The sequence below is a fragment of the Mirounga angustirostris genome, unplaced genomic scaffold (genome assembly GCF_029215605.1).
Source record: "Mirounga angustirostris isolate CCGP_5_RB_7025 unplaced genomic scaffold, mMirAng1.0.hap1 SCAF_13, whole genome shotgun sequence".
NCBI lineage: Eukaryota > Metazoa > Chordata > Mammalia > Carnivora > Phocidae > Mirounga > Mirounga angustirostris.
This window is the reverse complement of record NW_026991721.1, coordinates 35,308,530-35,322,086: the sequence shown is the minus strand read 5'-3', so window position 1 is coordinate 35,322,086 and position 13,557 is coordinate 35,308,530. Positions and strand designations below refer to the sequence as shown.

General features: G+C 35.3%; 1 protein-coding gene across 2 annotated transcripts in view; it reads left to right on the top strand.

Moving 5' to 3' along the window:
- The window catches only part of ANO5 (anoctamin 5), a 106,417-nt gene extending 93,357 nt beyond the window's left edge, over nucleotides 1-13,060 (top strand). For both annotated transcript variants that reach the window (XM_064576730.1, XM_045895285.3), the window contains exons 18-22: nucleotides 245-375; nucleotides 2,559-2,764; nucleotides 4,910-5,088; nucleotides 6,477-6,582; nucleotides 9,279-13,060. In XM_064576730.1, coding sequence (XP_064432800.1) covers nucleotides 245-375; nucleotides 2,559-2,764; nucleotides 4,910-5,088; nucleotides 6,477-6,582; nucleotides 9,279-9,500 — 844 coding nt within the window. In that variant the 3' untranslated portion in view covers nucleotides 9,501-13,060. The remainder of the gene's footprint in view (nucleotides 1-244; nucleotides 376-2,558; nucleotides 2,765-4,909; nucleotides 5,089-6,476; nucleotides 6,583-9,278) is intronic.
- Nucleotides 13,061-13,557: the final 497 nt, after the last annotated feature.

Sequence of the window (13,557 nt, the reverse complement as noted above, 5' to 3'; positions counted from 1 at the left end):
CTATGGGGAGAGTCGGGGTTGTCTTATTTTCTTAATATGTCAATAAAAAACTTTGACCTCAGCATGTGTTGTAAAAAGAACACTAGATTCTTATTTCGACTTTAGCTGTAGTTATACTCTCTTTGCTCTGTGATCTTAAGTTACTTAACCTCTCTTACCACCAATTTCTAGATTTAACAACCTGGTTTTCTGACCCTTTTCTTTTAAATTCTAATCATGTATTTACGTTTATCACTTCCAACAGTATGGTTCTGAATTGGTGGAGACGTCGAAAAGCTCGGACCAACTCTGAAAAGCTGTACAGTAGATGGGAGCAGGATCATGACCTTGAAACTTTTGGATCTCTTGGGCTATTCTATGAGTATTTAGAAACAGGTAATTTTTAACCACTTTCTTGAAACATAGGGTCAGGCTGAGTAAAGTGAGTTTTTTTAGCTCTTAATATTTCTTCCTGCCTTGCACCTAGTAGGTGTCCAATAAACCGTTGAATGGTGGATGAAAAGACAGGTGGTTGGATATATTCCTTACTAGATAGAATGAAGAATGAAGTTTAGTTTCAAAACGGCAATGTTAGAGATGTATTTCCTATCACTGAATGTTAAGATTGTTGAACCAATAAAGTAAGGATCACTTTTTAACTCCTGTCTCAAATTAGCTTGCATAGCTATCCTGTTTGCCTCACTGACAGCCCAGAGAGAGAATAAGTTGAAAGACATGTCCAGAGTCTGACATACATTTAGTGTAAGTCCTTTATTTCAGGCTGAAAAGAAGCGGGCTAAAAACAGTTGTGTAGGGGAAGTTCACGTTGAACACAAGAAATGCATAAAAAATGCTAAGGATTGAACAGAGAAGAGATTTTGAGGTGAAATATTAGGAGGGATGATGATGGAGACTGCTTATAAAGTCTACTTAAATGTTTCCTCTCAAGTTACTTCTCTGTTTCCCTGGTAAAATTAAGGAGGACATTTTGCTTTACTTACTCTCAAGGCCCATAAAAGTATGGTGGAATGAAAAAGTGACCTGAAATTGCTACTGATTCTCCACTGTGATACATATACATGATACCTGGATTGAAATAGATGAATTTAGGACAAATCAAGAGAAGTCTGTTTCATATAGCTGGTTGTAAAATTGGGCAGTCCTTGCTTTATAGGGTGATAAGGCTGTAATTTTTAATTAATTGTGTAAGTATCAAATGCATTTGCGCATAAATGCATTAGGGATTATCGCTGAAATTAAGAAATGAAATCAAGGTTTCATAAGAAAATTAACTACCATTTATTGAGGCACAGCTGAGTTAGTTTATTCTGGATGTTTTATGTACATTATCGCTAATCTTGAAACATTCCACAGGGTACTCATTATTCACTGCATTTTGTTTTTAGAGGATACTGAAATTTGGATGGGTCAATTTATGCCATGTGCCACAAAGATTTTTAAGTAAAATGTGGGATTTGAACCCAGAAAATTCGAGTTATTTCTACATAATGCTTCCTCTGAATTTTCTGTCTTTTAGTTCAGTAGAGGTGTTCAGTTGGGTTAGTAAATGGCAAGGCTAATTCTTTTGAGAAACTCCTGTGAGAAAAGTTGAAATCCAGAAACACTTGAGATTCATCTAAAAATAGAGGACTAGTAGAAGAGTCTTTCTTTCTCCCTTCAGTGGAAAGGCATTCCCATATCTATTATATGGTTTCCACTCATGTGGGAAGCCCAGACTGCCAGTTGAATGCATTCTTGTACCTCAGTCATTGTTGGAAACAAAAAAACAAAAATGGGAAAAGAAGCTAACTTACATAGGTGTTAAGTCTTAGTGAGGAAAGAGAATAAAATTTATTTAGGAAGATGTCAAGATAGGATAGAAGATCAGGACCTTAACAAACACCTCATTGCAAAAAATTGTGTATTTTCTTGGCCCACATATAATTTATATATGTTGTGATGCTTTAGATGACTCATTTTCTGATTTATTCTCAAATATCTTCCTTTGCACTGCCTTTTCAATTGTTAGCATCTTCCAACCTTAAACAGTATAGTTTGTACACTGTTGTAGTTGGATATGTTTATATACCCAACACATGCTGGCTCTTGGAAGCATACAAATGAATCAGTCATTATCCCTGATCTCATAGATTTAGCAAGATAGAAAAACTTGATTACGCCACTAATGTGTCACTACCAGTGTTAAGACTAGACCAGCATAGACCTAAACATAGCCCCTAATAAAAGGGTATGTTTTAAGAAGAATAAAGAGAATCTCTTATCTAACAAGAAGAGATGCTTTCTTCATCTCTGACATCTTCCTCATCTGACAAGCAGATGTCAAAAGAAACAGCAAGGGCAGAACTGTGCTGTACATGCCCAGTTTCTCCTTTCTATTCTAGCCAGTAACTAAGTCACTATGCTTCCAGTGGGGAAGAGGTGGGCAAATGGAAAGAGGCCTGGAGTGTTTTGCTGGTGTAGATCCCTCCAAAATGAGGACATTGCAGGATTTGGGCAAAGTTTTCCTCCTTTTCTCCTTCACAATAACGAGTTCACTAATTTTTCTTTTTTCCCTACAGTTATCCAGTTTGGATTTGTTACATTATTTGTGGCCTCTTTTCCTCTGGCTCCTCTTCTTGCTCTCTTGAATAATATTATAGAGATCCGAGTGGATGCCTGGAAACTTACAACTCAGTACAGGAGACCCGTTGCTGCTAAAGCTCACAGCATAGGTGTTTGGCAAGACATTCTTTACGGAATGGCTGTCCTTTCTGTTGCAACTAATGTAAGTGGACCAATTTTGCTTGGGTGGCTTTGTATTTTATTTTGTTTTCTGGGGGATGGGAAGCCATGAATGATGCTTAACTCAGTCTTTTTCTGTGTTGACTTCATCATGGTGACAGTCCATAACGATAAATCATCCCTACACTTTATTTTTTTTAGAGAGAGAGAGAGAGAGCATGTGGGTGAATGGGGGTCGGAGGGAGGAGCAGAGGGCGAGGGAAAGAGAATCTTAAGCAGGTCCACGCCCAGCACAGAGCCCAACACCAGGCTCGATCTCACAACCCTGAGATCGTGACCTGAGTCGAAATCAAGAATCAGATGCTTAACCAACTGAGCCACCCAGGTGCCCCCCATCTTTACACTTTTATGCACTAAACAACATAGAGAAATTCAGGACATGCAAACTCTTAGAAATACAAGGAAAATTGTAAAACCACTCTCCTTGAAATACCATGATAGAGTTTCATAGCACATGACAAAGTAGACAGAAAATATGTAATGCTATATAAAAGATTTGACTAACACAATTAAAGCTTGATTACACATGATGTTGTATACTACAAATAGAGAATATACAACATTTACATGTTATGTTTATGGAGCACTTATTAAAAAAAAGATAATAAAGCTAAATTCCCCAAAAGCAGAAATTTTTACAATATATATTTATATACAATAATGGTGTAAAAATTGAAGTTGATAATAAAGATAATTTTAAAAAAATCTAACCACCTAACATTCACACTTCTAAGTAAACTTTATTGTGTAAAGAGGAAGCAAAATTGAAATTATAAAGAGTACTTAATTAAAATGAAAACCTATAGGAATTAGCTAAAACCACAGTTACAGAAAAATTCATAGCAATAAATGCTGTTATTATTAAAAAAGAAGACTTGAAAGCATGAGCTGAGCATGAGTTCAGAAACTTAAGGAAAAATATAAAACTAATCAACAGGAAGTAGTAAGAAATAATTAATACAGATATAATCAGAAATAGTCAAATTGGAAAACAAATAAAAAGCAGTATAATTCCTAAGTGAATCAAGAGTTGGTTCATTGAAAATACGTATAAAATAAACAGAACTCTGAAAATCTCCAGCAAGAAAAAAAGATTTACAAGATACAGGTGAGAAAATTATGAGACTGTTATATGTTCCTTTGTTCCAATAAATTTTAAAATCTATTTGAAATTGTCACCTTTTTAGAAAATAAAAACTGCCAAAGTTTATTCAGTAACTGATAGAAAACCTGATTGGACCAGTAGCTATCAAAGTAATATTAAAAGTTTTTTAAAAAACTACCACTAAGGGGCGCCTGGGTGGCTTAGTCGGTTAAGTGTCTGCCTTCGGCGCAGGTCATGATCCCAGGGTCCTGGGATCCAGCCCCATGCGCATTGGGCTCCCTGCTCAGCGGGGAGCCTGCTTCTCCCTCTACCCCCTGCTCATGCTCTCTCCCGCTATCTCTCTCTCTCTCTCTCAAATAAATAAATAAAATCTTTACAAAAACAAAACAAAACAAAACAAAACAACCTAGCACTAAAAATGTAGAAGGCAGAGCCAGATGGTTTTAAATGGACTTACCTAACCTAAAAGAAACATGGTATTTATACCATTCCAGAGCTTAGGGAAGGATGGGAAAAGACCATTCCTATAGAATCAAATATTGAAATTAATTGCACTGAACTGTGGGAAATTACCCATCACATTGTCTTCTCTCTTCCCATTGCCTCCCCACCAATCCCCTACCAGTATGAGGGCATGTATGTGCACGCACAGACGCATATACACACACCGTCCTAGCTAATGAAGTTGGTTCAGGCAAATGAATTTGGTTAAGGACAGTAGAAATGTACTTTGAAACAGATGTAAAAAATAACAAGGCACAGTGGAAAAAGCATGATTTTTGGAGCTAGATACATTTAGGTTCAGTTTTCAACTTGGCCGCTCTCTAGCTGGGAAACCTTGGAGTACTAGATCATACACCTGAAAAGGACTATTTCATGTTGTAGACCAAAGACTCCTATATTAACGTAATTTGTAATAGCATTTCAATCGTTTGCATCCATATGGAACGGAGAGGTATGTAAATCAGACGTTTTAAAACCTAGATCGTTAGCTCAAGATTTCCCTCTTGCTTTTTCTTTCAGGCTTTTATTGTTGCATTTACATCGGACATCATTCCCCGTTTAGTTTACTACTATGCCTACTCAACAGATGCCACTGAGCCCATGAGAGGATATGTCAACGACAGCCTGTCAACATTCCTCATAGCTGATTTTCCAAACCACACGGCACCTTCGGAAAAACGAGACTTCATCACTTGCAGGTTTCCTCTTGATTTCTTAGCTTTCAGTTTTGCTTTTTAAAATGTATTTTTTAAGCTCTCCATTTCCTCCATGGCTTGAGATGCAAAGGATTTACTTAGGGCAAGTGCATCAGTTTTAGACTTCACTCTTCGTATGAATCTGATTTGGAAAAGTAGAATGTCCAAAAATAAAAGAATATTATGGATAAAAATAATATCAATTTTGAATTGTTTCTTATTTTCTAAATTTATTGGAGAGATTTCGCACCAACAAATGCCCCTTGGTCCCAAGATATAATATCTATTAGATCATACAGCATGATCATATTATATCTGCATTTAACCTACTTGAATTTAACTATATGTTCTTAAAAAGAGATAGACTGAGAAAAGGAGAAATAATATGATAAAATTACCATCCATCCCATGTAAAGGGTTTCTTCTGTGCAGGGAGCATGAAATTAGATTTGTGAACCTGTTTCCATACTGAGGGTCTCATGTACTGTGAGGGTCTTTTTACTGTATGATTTAAAGATTGTATATAGTAAATACATATGACATAAAGATTTTATATATAGTACATAAAGATTATATATATATATATATATATATATATATATATATATATATATATAAAATACATATCTAGTACATCAAGACCACTTAACTTAAACCTTAAGCAAACTACTTCATCTGGGAAACAGCAAGAGACAGCAAAATGTTGGTAGACACACAGGTAGACCAAACCATTGTTAGATTTTAGATTTGCATATAGGGGAATCATAATATGGTGTTTAGGAGCATGGACATGTGTCCATTTTCTTGATTTCATCACTTCCTAGTTGGACTAAATCTTTGAATAATATCAATGTCTAGCAACTTTGTAGAAAACAGTGAGCTTACAAAGTTGAGCACTAAGAAAATCCAGAAGAATAGTAAGAAAAATAAAAACAATGCAGTGTCAGGTAAGCCAAAAGAAAATAGAGTTTTAAAAAAATAAAAACAGTCAACAGTGTCAAGTCCTATTCTCAAAAGATCACAAAAGATGAGGATTAGCATGTTTCTTCAGTTTAATGACAGGAGACAATGTGTGTCAGTGGAGTGGTGGATAGAACTACGTGTGTTAAGGAGTAGGAAGAGAGTGAATGGAGACAGAATCATTTTGCTGACTCTTGAGAAATTTGAAGGGCAGGAGAGAAGTTTCACTTGTGTCTCCTGCTACACCAGTCTATATTTAAGTAACATGTAGCCATGATTTTTATCTGTGCAAAAATGAAATGTATCATAATAGCAGTTAACTTCCTATGACTTTACTTTTGTAGTCAATTAAAAGTGTCTCTTAAGAGAAATAATGCTAGGTCTCTATTTGAAGCTATAGCTAATTTTTTTTATTTACCTCTGTTTTTCAGGTACAGAGATTACAGATACCCTCCTGATCATGATCAGAAATATTTTCATAATATGCAGTACTGGCATGTCCTCGCTGCCAAGATGACCTTCATCATTGTTATGGAAGTAAGCCTCTTGTAATTTGCATTCCAGTTAGTCTGTCCTCTCCCTTCAGATTTCTAAAGGTATCTGCTCAGCAGAAAATTAGTATTATCTCAGTAAATTGTTTTGAAGGAAGTATTCGTTGTCCTGAAGAGCAACTTAGGGATATTTTCAGTACAATGGGTTGTTGCCTATTATTCACCTACTATTGTTGAAGATATCAAGGTGACATAAAGAAAGAAAAAACAGGGCCTCTTCCCTCGAGGTCAGGAAAAGGACAGAGAATGCACGGATTTTACTGAATAGCTAATACATACTGGTTCCAGACACTGTGATAATAACCTTGTAAGTTAGACTTTATTATTCACTCTTGAAAAATGAATCTGAGACTCAGCAGAATTGGCAGTGGGTTTAAAGATAATCAGCTAATATTGGAGCTGGGTTTCAATGCCAGATGTATCACTCCCAAGCATCTGCTCTGTCCACTATATTATGTTACCCCTTTGTGGAATATCTAATCTTATTATGGATATAGGGCATGCATTAAAAGAGAACAAATACACACGGGGGATGTGGGTAAGTTTCATAGTAATGTTCTATATCAGAAGACATGAGGACCAATAAAGGAGACAGAAATAAAGGTAAGGCACTTTTTTCACTCTGCCATGAAGTTCAGTAGTAGTCAAGTCTAATGCAAGCACACACAAATTCTACATGATGAAAAAGAGAGCAGTCTTATGTATATCCCTCCCCATATTTTTCTTTCTCTCTCTCTCTGTTCTTTATGACTTTATCACTCTTTCATTCCCATATTTTCCATCATAAGTTTAGATCACCTTTCAGTCTGGTCAATTGCACCAGGGATTTTTTGATTTTTGTTTATTTATTATTCTATTAATGTTTTTAATTATGCCAGGCTCTGACTCACTATCATCCTGGGACTTTTCTTCACCTTCTCTTGTATTGAAAACTGTATTTTCTGTGGTTTGTGTTTCTCCCATTCTTGGTTTACTAGCTTATTTTGATGAAGTACATTTTTCATAATTTTCTGAGGAAAATTATGGGTGGTCATTTGTAGAGACCTTGAATATTGAACATTTCTTTTCTTTCCTCAGAGATGATTAAATGGTATAGAATTCAAGATTGGGAGTCATTTTCCCTGAAAAATTTTCAACCAACTTTATTTAGGTATTCCTGACATTTCTGAAGACATTGCTCTATTTTCTGTCAGCTTCAATGTTGTTATAAAATGCATTACCATTCCAATTCCCCAGTCTTTGTTTATGATATTTTTATAAATCAGTAAGCTTTAAGGATTCTCTCACTAGTCCTTCTTTTATGAAACATCACAAGACAGTTTCTTGTTATTGGGTAGTACTCATTTTTCTGGACACTCGCTGAGCCCTATGGATCTGAAAATGTACTTACCCTTCAAGTCGAGAAAATTTGCTTGTACATATTATTTTTTTAATTATTTCCTTCTTTTCTCTATTCTGTCTTTCTGGAAGTTCTATTACTCAGGTGTTATACTTCCTATTTTGAAATTGTAATTATTTTCTCTCCTATGAATAGATGAACTCATGTTTTTGTCTTTTTATTCTGCTGTTCTTTTGCTCCTTCATTATCTGTTTCCTCTTAGTTTCTGTTTGTCCGTTTCAATCTTTTTCTTTTGCATTAGAGACTTTCTTATGTATTTGCCAATTCTTGGCAATCTGCTCATACTTAAGAGTGAATAAATGAAAGCTGATTATACGCTTTGTGTGCATAGAGGAGGAATGTCACTTGGTAGGTTTCACTGTAGGGTGATGAGGTAGTGAGGGGACCTTTTTATTTGAAACCTACAAAATTTGGTATCTGCAGTTCTAATTTCACAGACTACTTACTTTTCCCAGAGAAAAGTCCTCCAAACTCCTTTCTGTTGAGCTCTTTTATGGCTGCCTGTGTTCTGAGAGCTGAACAAGACAAAGAAGACTAAGGATCTTAGGATGCACTGAATTTCACTTAGTGGCCCTATTTTCAGTATGGCGCCACTCCTCCATCCTCCACTGTCTCTGGTGCTCCTGAGTTCACAGCTTCCTGTTTTGATTTTTGCACAGAGTAAATTACTCATTTGCTGCCAGGTTGGGGAGAAGTAGTACCTGGATGACGATGGGAGAGAGGTCCTGAAAATTCCAACTTTTCCTTATACCAAATGTTGGCTAATCCTCTGGTTTTCAACTCCACCCACATGTATGCTTTCAAAGTCCTTAGGACCAACTTTCCTGAGCTTTATTGAAGATCTAAAGAAAGATGGCTTTTGACTTGCTGGGATTTACCACCATCATGTCACCAATTGCAATTTTAAGTGTCAGCTTTCTTTACTCTCGAGTCTGTTGTCACTGTTCCCTCTTTTTTTTTTTTTTTTTGTCTTTGTGAGTTACACCATTTTTTAGAATTCCCTTACAAATATTTTATTAGGTTCTCAGGAGTGAGCACAGATAAAGAGAATATTCAATAACCATGATCAACTGGAATTTCTGTAATTATACATTTTAGTATATATTTATTTGTTTAATGTTTGTCTTTCTGGGAAAGTTCCAGGACAGGAACCATATCTTTTTGCTTTTCCTCATGCCTTCTCTGTTGAGCACGGTCTATTGAATGAATGATTTGTAAGAACTTCCCGCTGAACATTTGACAATTCTAACAGTGTCCTTGATTTTCTTTTATGTGTCCTCCAGCATGTTGTGTTTTTAGTTAAATTTTTGTTGGCCTGGATGATCCCTGATGTTCCAAAAGATGTTCTGGACAGAATCAAGCGAGAAAAGTTAATGACTATCAAGATTCTCCATGACTTTGAGCTTAACAAATTAAAAGAGAACTTGAGAATTAATTCTAGTGAACTTGCCAAACAAGTCTTGATTCAGGAAAACAAAGCACAACTGGCTAAATCAGCAGTCTAATCAACATACTGAGCAAGCAACTGGTTGCCTGTCTGGCTTCAGGATTTTCCCTGGGTTTTGGGCTAGAGGCCAGAAGGCATGTGTCAATTTCACCCCACCTCCTCTTCCTTCTTTTTTAATTCAAAGTTTTTGTACACTTCTACAGAGGCCACCTTTGTGAGATTGGAAGAATACCACTTGTCTGCTTCATTGGCTGAGCTCTCCCCAGATATTGTTTTCTGGAGTTCTAGAAATGATTGTTAAAAGGGCATGTTGAATCAGAATATTGGAAAATCATGGAATGTTGCAGTTTAGAATTAAACACTGGACTTGGGCTGCCGCATCACATTCCAGTGCATCTGCACATTTTCATGGTCTTCTATTGGGTTGTTTTATAACTCCTTCCCATCAAGAAAAATGTTGGGACAAAAAGAAAGGAAGTGAAGAGGCCCCCTGAGCCATGTATATCCTGCCATCGCAGACTATGTGAATGAAAAACCAAAATCAGATAACTTAAGAAAACTCACATATTAAAAATGTTGGGTAGATATCATGGCATGGGTTTGTTCCTGAAATCATCCTGAGTAAGTTAAGTTAAACTTCCATCAGAATCCCAGATTCCCCTTCCAGGTCAATGCAGAATTGATTTTTCAAGAGACTGAACATTTGGGTTTCAACAAAAGACTAACAACTCTGTTCTTTAAAGACAACATTTTGGTAACAGTAGTTTCAAGGCTGGATTGTCTTATCTGGAAAACAGCATTAAGAAGTTGTTAGGTTGCTTCAGTTCTTCAAGTAAATGAAAGAGATTGTAGAGAAGTAAATGTGTCTTCTTAGTAGTTAACAAATGCAAGACAATGAATATTGATTAATTTATTGACCTCAATCTGAAAAAATGGTTGAATTATTTTTAAAAATCATTTTTCTTCTATAATGCGTATTTTGCATCATGAAGCCTGTTTGAGTATTAGCTCTTTGTATAAGTTAGGTACAAGTTGTTTATGAAATTTGATCTCTCTGTTTAAAGCAATCTTGAATCTTTTAATGAGTTTACACTGTTTTCTATTGATGCATCATTTCATACAAGCTCAGTGCCTTCTCCCTATGCCTTTGACACACAAGAAGTGGTTGTGCTGTTCATCTGACGTGATGTGACATCTCAAATATTAGCTTGTTTTAGAGAAATTGTCAATTTAACATCAGTCACAGAGTTTAACACCAAAAGTAGATCAACCAAGTAAGAAGGGGGTGATGGATTTGATAGCTAAGTGGGATAAAATTAATTGCATTATTTCTCTCATACTTAGGCCCATGGCACATGTATACCAGTTCTTCTTTCTCTTAAAAAAAAAAAGGTATATATTTTTAACACTATAAAGTGAGAGATACTGTTCAGATATAGTACTTGCATCTCTAGCTTCAAATTACACTTCAGTTCCAAAAGAATAGTGTTTTTTTAATTGCATACCAAAGAAGAAACTTTATCACAAGATATTTTTTAAAGCAGTTTCATTATTTGATACTAATACATTTTTGTAGAATTGCCAATATTAAGTTTATGGCAGGTAGTATTAATTAATGATCGATATTAAGCATGTAGAAATGAGGATTATGAATTTTACAAAACCATGAGACAGTTACCCCAATATTGGCAGTAATGACTTGTCATCCACTGGGTAGATTTTATAAAAAACATTTTTGTGTAATTTAAAATGATCTCATATTAAAGAATGATTTCATAGGAGGAGGAGACCTATTTCTTGCTTGAGAACACCAGTCAGTGTTACTATGAAATAAGCCACAGATGCAGTGTCTTTGGCTTGTCATATCAAACTCTGTGTTACTACAGTGTTGTCCCTTTGCACAGTTCATACATATTGCTTTCTTCCTAGGTGCTAATAAAAATAAGGAAGAGTATGGAAATTGGTTTCTTGGATATAAGTTTTAGTTTGTATGGCTTAACAGTATTTATAGACCTAGAGTGTTAAGATAAATAAAGACAAATTTAATTCAAAGTTATCTGTACACTGCAATCTTAAAAACAAACCAACTCCAGCATCAGGTTTCTAGAATATATGGAGAAATAGCAAGAGAGGAAATAGTTTTAAGACAAGTAAATAGTTCCTATGATTGGTAGATATTTCCTTTTAAAATGTTATTGACAAATACTTTGTATTCATGTTTCCATTTTCTACCAAGAAATTTCTCCTTGTTTCACAGATTTTAAAATGAAATACAAGTATTCCTCCCTTTCATAAAAGCTTGCTAACCAAAATCTAAAGCCAAATCAATTCGGGTAGATTTGGCTTATCTAATTAAACTCATGTTATTATGGGAGAGCTGAATTAAGAGCACCTGACTACCAAATGTAAGTTGATATTTATCATCATGGCTGATGTTTTTATCATCCGATCAAACCCATACTTATTTTTTTCAGAAATGTCCCAGGAAACATTGGGATTTTGAGATTTTATTTGAAATAATTTTAAGTGCAAAAATAAAACAAAAATTACATAATTCTTTCAAATGTCATCTCTAATCCTTTCCTTCATTAGTTTTTCTTTGCACACAAGAAGCAGAATCCTCTTCAAAACATTTATTTTAGAGGAATCCATCAAGAAGGGAATATCTTAATTAGATGGAATGCTGTCCTATTTTTGCTGCATCTCATGACTCCTCTTGGCTTTAACATTCTTCTCTTAACTAAGCCATTAAGCAAGTTATCAAGAAGATGGAAAGAAGTTGATAAAGAAGAGGAGGGACAGAGAATGAATGAGATAAAGAGTTCTGTCCTTATAAAGCTATGCATGCTTCCATGGGAAAGACATTTGTGGAGACAGCATGGTGCAGCTGTGGGTGGTAAGAGGAACGTCTCCCCTAAGCCATCTTAGGATGAGAGGAAGCCAAAGAAGTTTCAAGTTGAAAACTGTTCCAGGTCAAAAGTAAAACTTGGATTCCCAAGTGATTTTGTACTGTCAGGTGCCATGTGCAGCTGTGAATCTCTGTTGATTGACTCCAGTCGAGGGTGAGGAGTTTGTACTGCTCATTCAAAAGGGGAATCTACTGTTTTGAAAGAACCTCCCTATAATAGTTGTTTTTAATTAGCAATAGTTATTATGTTATCAAAGAATGTTAACAGGGAAAAAAGCATTTCCAGAAGTACCATTGGCTAGGCTTTGAAGTCTGCTACCATGATTCACTATAACTATTACGTTATTCTTTTTCTAGACAAATTTTTACTCTTCTGCTTTATGTGTGATAATTCAAGTATGTCTGTTATTCCAGCACTATGTAAAACTTCATGAGAATATTAAAAAGAATAGCACAGTTCAATGTATATGAGATACCTTCTTCCATTCCCCCCCGAAAACATTTGACTAAGAATGTCTTTCCTATAAGTGATTTTGTGCCATGGTTAACCAAGAAAATAAGTACTCCTTTTTCTTTTCTTTCTTCCATTTTTTTCCCTCCTCCAAGGTGATGTATATGGAGTTACGCAGGGGAAGTTGCTCTTTAGTAACATGTATGTAAATCTCAAGATTCAAACTCATACAGTGAATAAAGTAATACTTTGACATGAATTCAATTTATTCTTACAGTAAACTTTGATGTAATTCTTCTGAATTTGAGTGCTCTCAAAAGGTTTTTAAGCCTCTTTTTGTTTAGAAACATTAAATGCATTACATGTAACATGTTTAATTCACCAGATTACATGTTTGTGACATTTAGAGGTGCAAATTCCTCAAAATAAGAGGCTGCATGGTCCAGAAAATTTGGAGAAAGTGGTACTTTTTGTTGTTTTGCCTCTTTATTTTTTTCTGCTTTGGGAAGTTGATAAAGGTGAATAGAAAGCCCCAGGAGAAAAATAGTATGTTGAGATATATTCTGAATAAAAATCCCATCTTTCTGAAAAAGAAACCCACATCCACATACATTGGAATTATCTGGGATATTTGTGAGAAATTCATATCCCTTGGTCCTATCCCAGATCTCTAGGATCAAAATCTTTGGGAGAAGAGCTTTAAAAAATCTCCCAAGTTACATTTTACTCAAGAATTTCCTCAGAATGCCACATTTC